The 7,617-nt window shown below is 55.4% G+C and overlaps 1 protein-coding gene across 1 annotated transcript; it reads right to left on the bottom strand.

The window, feature by feature from the left end:
- Positions 1-3,676: 3,676 nt before the first annotated feature.
- LOC308532591 (phosphofurin acidic cluster sorting protein 2-like) lies at positions 3,677-7,300 on the bottom strand (the record flags this gene model as incomplete). Its single annotated transcript, XM_081110097.1, has 2 exons — positions 5,130-7,300; positions 3,677-5,015 (listed from the first exon to the last, which is right to left on the bottom strand). The coding sequence occupies exons 1-2, from the start codon at positions 7,160-7,162 to the stop codon at positions 3,677-3,679; spliced, it is 3,372 nt and encodes a 1,123-aa protein (XP_080966223.1). The 5' UTR covers positions 7,163-7,300.
- Positions 7,301-7,617: the final 317 nt, after the last annotated feature.

The following is a 7,617-nucleotide window of genomic DNA, read 5'->3' as shown; positions in this document are numbered from 1 at the left end:
CCTGGGGTCCCCCTGCTCACCCCTGGGATTTCTGATCTGGCTTCACCCAGGACAGAGACCCCTAATGGAATCTCCAACGTCTTTATCAAAAGGGAAAATAGCTTAGCCTAAGTCCTGAGGAGAATCACAAATAAGGCACAAGTTTCTTTAAAAGAAGAGAAAATGGCCAATTGGAACAACCACAGCTCCACCAGCACAGCTCTCCAGAGTCCAGGCTTCCAGCGGGCCTTTTCCTGGGAGGAACCCCCCTCCCGCCGCCCCAAGTCCCTACAATAACCCTATGAAGCTGGGCATAGGCTCTCCCCATGTTCAGAGAAACAAACACTCAGGGACATGCAGGGATCTGGAGACTCACAGCAAGCAGGTGGCTGAGTGACCACTGTGCTGTGGAGGGGCAGGGTTCACCTGGTCCATGGTTGGTCCCACACACGTTGGTGCGACCCAAAAGTTCTGTATTAACACAGAAGGGTGGGTGCAGACCAAGGTGGGGACGCTGCCCAGTAAGCTGGGCACCAAGTATTTGACCAGTTTTTCCATTAACTGCTCCTGGGATGTCTACACCTTACATGTCCATTTTTATTTTTATTTATTTATTTTTTTTGCCCTGTGAAGGTCAAGCTTATTTGGAAGGCTGAGTGAGTGGTGTTGGGGACAACATGGAGGCCCAGGGGTGAGCTGAGAGGCCTCCATTTTGGGCTTAGGATGCCCCCACTGGGAGCTCAGCACTGTGTCTGGGCACAGGGTGGATCCAGCTCCCTGGGAAGCAGAGTCCTGGCTCCAGGAAGGGCAGGTGGAGAAGGTGAGGGCAGTTCTCCCTGGGAGGGTCAGGGTCCAGAAAAACAGACTTGCTCAAAGCTTTGAGGGTTTTTAGGGTTAAATTTTATAGACTCTAAATTAAGTTTCTGTTTAGGAGTACTAAATATCATAAAAATATAATAAAATTATAAACATATGTAACAAGAATATTACACATTTAAGACTGTGTCTAAATGGGGTTAGGAGGGTGCCCTCTCTGCTATCGCTGCTGACACGCGCTCTGGCCTGGGATCTAGCACCACAGGCCACACAGATGCTGGGGTGAGTTGCTCAAATGCTGCAGGTGGTTCTTCTGCCTCTTGAAGTTGAGTGAAAGCTGGGCCTGGATCCGGCTCTGGCTCTGGAGAGGCCACTAGGGTGGCGTTGCCCTTGAGGGTTTTCCTGGTGTTCTTCTGGAGCTGGTTCTGTCGATGCAAGAAGAGGACATGTTACCACCCTCACTCCCTTTTGTGTGCCTTCCAAAGGCACACTCACCCACACCACCCCCGGAGGCCTCCTCCTCCTCCTGTCTCGGCCTCAGTGGGCTCAGGTGCTCCCGCTGAGGCACTAGGCCTTGTTTGGCAGGTAGGAGACTGCAAGTTGAGCTCTATGGAAGCCAACAGCATCATCAGGCTGGGAAATTCTGAAGGTGCTGGTCCAGCCAGATGCTCAGGATGCAGGAGATGGCCCTGGGGAGAGAGATAGGTGAGCAGCAGAATGTGAGGCCTGCCTTTCCCTTCCACACGGCCCTCCCACAGCACCACTCAGAGAGCCTGGGGTACTATGCCTGCTGCTCCTGCCCATCCAGAAGCCAGACCTTCTCCTCGTCCACCTTCAGTCTGGCAGTCCTGGCAGAGATGGGCCTGGTCACCCAGGAATGGTTGGCATGAAGCCCTCCTACCTGACAGCTCGGGATCAATGAGGGAACCACCTGTCTCCTTCTTCAGGGGAACCTGACATGCTCTCGCAGTGTCCCTGTTCCCTCCCATTAGGACTGAGAGGCCTGGTGTCCACCCAGTTCATGTCACTCATTGGCACTGAGCAGGTGCTTCAGGAATACTGACCAGTGAGCAAACAAACAAACCCCAGGGCCTTCCTATCACCTCAAACTTTGGCTCCTGCACCTACATGCTGCCTCATTCACTAGCTGTCCTGTGTGGTTCTTTGCCTCCCACTGAAACTCAACTCCCACAGGGTGGGGTACCCCAAGCTGCCACTGCGGAGGTTCTACCAGATTAGGGAGCAAGGTCCCGGGATAGGGGTGCAGACTGGGCTAGAATTAGGAGTGGAAGGCTATGAATTGTCTGAGGGGCTGTCTGTCCACTGACCTTCCCACTCGCCCACATCACCCATATCCACTTGCACAGCTGTCTGACTCATGTCCTTTTTTCTAGGGAAGCCCTCCGACCTCTGCCTCTTGCAGAAATCCCACCATGAGTGGGATCCATGGTTTTGCCAACACCTTGAATTCACAGTCTCTATACTCCCCTCATTGATCGGATCCAAAACTGACTCACGTTTTCTGCTGAACAGAGGTTTACCATCCTCTTCACAATACGCGAAGATGCAGCCATAGGGAGAGGAGGCCAGGAGGACGTCACATCAGGTGTTCTGTGGACATTTTGAGCCTGTGCAGCCTAGTGGGACTGAATCGCTCCCTCCCAGAAGGAAGCTCTGGAGTGCAGGCTTGGGGTCTGCTCTGAGCACTGGGTTATGGTCAGTGCCTAGAAACATTTCTGTACCAGGCAGGGCTTCTAATATACGTGCTGATTGAATGAGCCCAAACCAGCCCCACCTCAGATTGCTGGGTGAGCCTGGGCCCCACTGCTCACCCCTGGCATCTCTAATCTGGATTCACCTGGGACAGAGACCCCTAATAGTATCTCCAATCTCTTTGGAATATTAGAAAAGAGCTAAACACAAGGCCCCAAAGAGAATCACAATTTGGCAGTGGCTTCTTCAACAGAAAGAGAAAATGACCAGTTGGTTCAATCACAGCCCCTGCAGCAGACTTATCCACTGCCTAGGCTCCCAGAGAACACTTACCAGGGAGGAACCCAGCGAGTCCCTACAATAACCCTATGAGCCTGCTCCCTGCTTCTGGGAGGTTTCAGAGGAACAAACACTCAGAGAGTTGCAGTGACCTGAAGGCAAACAGCCAACAGGTGGCCTGGTGAGCATGTGCTCTGGAGGGGGAGGGGCTCACCTGGTAAATAATTGGTTCCACAGCTGCTGGGTGGTAACAAATGTTCTGTAGTAACAGGAACGAAGGTGGGTTCCCTCCTCAGGTAATCGACCACTTTGTCTAGCCAGTGTGCTAGGGCGATGCGCACCATACAGGTCTTTTCTCTTTCTGCCTGTGAGGCTGGAGTTCACTGGTAACCCTGAGTAGGTGGTGCTAGACCAGTTGGCTGTCGGGCAGCTGTTTCCCCAGGGCTGGGCTGACTGGACTCCAAGTTCTGCTCAGAATACTGCCATCAGAGGCTAGCCCTTGACCTCTGGCTGCCAACCTCTGAGTCTGGGCACAGGTTGGAGCTGTCTCCCAGGGAAGCAGAGTCCTGGCTTCCTGGAAGGGCAGGTCTTCAAGGCCAGAACCCTTCTCACTGAGAATGTTGGGCATCCGGAGGCCAAAACACATCTTCCATGATGCTCCAGCTCAACACTGCCCTCCTGAGTCCCACCCGCCACAGCCTTCTGGTTACTGAACAGAGCATTGAGGAGCTCCCAGGGAGGGGCAACCCCCTTAGGTTCCAGGCTGTGAGCACATTCTCTTTGCGTTCCCAGGGTCTGTGTCTGTAGGAAACTGTACTCTTCACAGAAAAGCAGCTGGGTCCTTCTGGTCTTGGCCAAGGCAGAGTGAAGGGCAGGGGAAGGGGCAGGGCTAGAAGGTGGGATTGTTGTGTCCGAAGATGCAGATGGGGACATGCTTGACGTGGGAGGACCACTGGGCTGACAACTGGAAAAACGCCACGTCATTCCACTCGACGCCATCGATGACGACCGGCAGCATGCTCTGCTGGTGCTTGGCCCTGCAAACCAGGCGACCAATGCCCTGGATGCACTGGCTTTGGGACTCCAAATTCTCATCCGTGGTTTTCTTGGGCGCCTTCTTTTTTCTCTCCTTGGTGACCACAGCCATGGACAAGGCAGGTGTTGCTGTGCCCTCACCACTGCGGGGCAGCCTGCTGACCTGGACAGACTGGAAGAAGCACTTGAGTGTGTTTTTGGTGGTAGGCAGCTGTTTCTTCTCTGTGACTCTCTTCGTATCTATTGGCTGGGCTGCTGTCCAGTAATCCACCTGCAGCTCCATCATGTGTGCATGGACACTCTGACTGGTGGAGGACAGGCTCCCACTCATTGATGCGGGGGAGAGTGTGTTGGGTGAGGCCTTCCCGGTAGGGGACAGAAGCTCACCGGAGCATGAGGTGACTACATCATCTGAGCCTCCTGACATGGCTGCAGATGGTTCCACTCTTCCAACCTTCACTGCCCCCACAAAGGGGATGAGCTGTGTGGACTTTTCATTGGGGCGCTGCTGCTTAGACATGAGAATGGCCTCAGCAATGGGCAGCAGGTAGACACAGTTGGCCCCTGCAACGTACTCAGAGATTCTCGACACAACGTCCTGTGTGTCCTGCAAGGTGTTCTCAGACTCCAGGTTGTTGAACATGTCCCGCCAGTACAGGTCCTGGAAGAAGTTGTTGTAGCGGCAGTCCATGGAGCCCAGGTAGCTGGCCAAGGGGTGGGGACCCAGCGGGATGACCAGGAAGCGCATGTAGTCTAGCCATTGGGGTGGCTGCTGGGACAGCTGCCTCACGAAGACCCGCAGCACAGCGTTGAAGTAGGGCTGTGCCCCTGCCACCGCCATCTTCACAGGCGTCAGGGCCTGGGAATCGCAGTTGCAGTATCTCTGCATGTGTGAGACGATGATGCTGAATGCCTCCTGGACGTCATCTGTGGAGCAAGTGCACACCACGGGCAGCGAGTGCCCCTGCAGGATGTCCGAAAGTAACTGGCCCTGCCAGGCGCAGGTGTTGACCAGGATGATGTTCTCGGGCATCTTGTCCTGGCAAATGAGGATGTTGTGCAGCTGGTCACGGATGGGCTTCCTGGGGATCTGCCACTGGCTCTGTGGGTATGGGCTCTCGTTGCCCAGTCTGTTGACCCACTCATTCAGGGCTGTGCCGCAGCCCCGGTGGCCAGCCTGCTTCCTCTTGGACCTGCTGGAGGGCAGGACCAGAGACTTGGTGAAGCGCACTATGGATGGCAGCTTCTTGGTGAACCAATGCTGGGCGGAGGACCCTGCCTCCCGGTTGTCCTCCAGCTGTGCCAGCTGCTTCCCAGGGGAGCGAATTGTGTGGGCCACTGAGTCAGAGCTACTATCGCTTGACATGCTGTCAAAGTATCGCCTGAGTTTGGGCTTTGGGGTGCTGGGGACACTGATATCGTCCTCCGTGTCTAGGCTACTGTCACTAGAGCTCAGCACAATATCATACCGACGGTGCAGAGCCTTCTCCACTTTGGGGACATGCCTCACAAGGGCCTGTTCTGAGGATATGACCTTCTCCGACACTTGGGCCCTGAGCATAGATGCCACGGCTTCCTGGTGGTAATTGTGTTGCCTGTTCATGCACCTCCTTCTTACTATGAGATTCCCTTGGTCCAAGTTATTCTCCTGGGACTGCCTGTGGACGGCATTGTGACTGGCCGGCTGCTCAAAGAAGCAGCTCTCAGATGTGCTGGCGAGGTGGTTATGCGAGGTCTGGGCCTTAGTGCTGGCCGGCATGGCAGTGGCCTCCTGATCGATAGGCTGGCGGGACAGGGAGGCCATTCGAATCTTAGTGGTGGGTGTGCTGTAGGCCACAAGTTGGGAGTCACTGTGGCTTGTCTGCTTGCCTCCCGGGGCCCTCGCGTTCTCAGGCGGGTGGGCCAGACTCAGAGGCTCCTTTTGGATCCTGGTGCTGTGGAGGCCCAGCATCTCCATCGGCAAGCTGGAGTCTGACAGGCCTTCCATGTATGGCCTGAGCTCGGGACTGGGGCTGCTGAGGACACTGTGATTGTCCTTCATGCCTGGGCCGCTAGACAGCCCTTCAAAGTATGGCCGAAGCTTAGGTATGGTGGTGCTGAGGACGCTGCCATCATCCTCAGTGTCTGTGCCACTGTCACTGGGGTTCGGCAGCATGTCATACAGGAGGTCCAGGTCCTCCTCCACCTCCGGGACATGCTCCCCATGGTCCTGCTCAGGGTCCAGGACCTCCTCCGAACCTTGGACTGTGCGCAGCCATAACAGGACTTTCTGGTGGTAGTTCTGTTGCGTGGTCAGGGTGCTCCTTGTGAATATGAGAGTCCCCTCATCACAGTCACCCTCCTCCTGGTCAGCGGTGTGGTAGCTGGCCTCCCGCTGCGAGAAGAAGCTCTCACACATGCACTCAGAGTAGTTGTCCGAGGACTCAGCCTCGGGACTGGCTTGCCTGGCGCTGTCCTCCTGGTCGATGGGCGACATGGACAGAGAGATCTGGATGTTGTCCACCTTGCTGGTGGGTGTGCTGTGGGCCACAAATCCATTGTCCATCTCACTTGGCTGCTTGCCTCCCAGGGCCCACGAATTCTCGGGCATGTGGGGCAGACTCAGAGGCTCTGCTTGGGTCCTGTCACTGTGGCTGCCCCACATCTCCGTCTGCAAACTGCAGTCTGACAGGCCATCCAAGTATGGCCTGAGCTTGGGCCTGGGGGTGCTGAGGACGCTCTCATCATCCTCCAGGTATGGGTCACTTTTCCTGCGTTTCCCCATCATGTCAGACCGAAGGTCCCTCTCTGACACTTTGGACCTGTGAAACAGCGCCAGGACTTTCAGCTTCAGGTTTCCTCCTATGGATGGCCGCTGCTTCTTTGGTTCCCCCTTCTCCAAGGCATCCTTGTGCAGGTCCTGTCTGTGCTTTCCCCTGCCGCTGGCCTGCAGCTCATCCTGCCCCTCGTAGTTCCCTGCCGACTTGGCCTTAGGGCTGACCTGCATGGCACTGTCCTCGTGTTCGATGGGCTCACTGCACAGGGAGGAGATCCAGATCTCGGCCACCGTAGTGGAGGATTCCTTGATGTTGCGAAAGAGGCTCACCATCTGGCCACACCTGGGGTTTCGCTGCATGACGTCAGCCATGTGGATGGCACCAGAGGCCAGTGACTTGTAGCCCAGGACGTTTCTGTTCTTAGAGCATTTCCTCTGCTCCAGCAGGATCAGGAGCTTGTTACCTTCTCCCTTGAGGAAGTGGTTGTACTGCAGGGAGAAGGTGAGCGCCATGTTGGTGTGCACTGGTCTACTGCGGGGCAGCACAATCTCTTGGGACCTCAGGATGCCCTTGGAGTCCTGCATCCTCACGGAAATTACCACGGAGTTGAGGTCCTTGGCCAGCTTCTTGAAGATCACTAGCTTCGTTACAGTGAGACTACACCACCTGGGCACGCAGCTGGGGCTGGAGCAGTCCACCTCCCAGGTGGCGAACAGGTTCTGGGGGACCAGTGTTTTGAGCACCGTGGACGTGCTGGCCAGGCCCACAGTTCGTGAGGAAGCTGCAGCTGCTGGCACCCTACCGGACCTTTTCCTACTCAGGGTTGGTGGTTTTTTCTCCTGTGGTGGGACAGAGGAGGGACATGATTGGTGCATGAAGTGGGGCATGAGTAAATCAAAGGAGAGTGTGGCCACACAAAAAGCAGCCACTCGCTAATCTGTGATTAGGTCAGGGAAGGCCTGGGTGATGGTGTTTTAACCTCAGAGACCTAAAGTTATCACAAAGATGCTTTGAAATTAAAACGTTTTAACTAAAAGCT

Source organism: Myotis nattereri (assembly GCF_964212035.1).
Source record: "Myotis nattereri genome assembly, chromosome: 16".
NCBI classification, from domain to species: Eukaryota; Metazoa; Chordata; class Mammalia; order Chiroptera; family Vespertilionidae; genus Myotis; species Myotis nattereri.
This window is presented reverse-complemented; position numbering and strand designations above follow the sequence as displayed.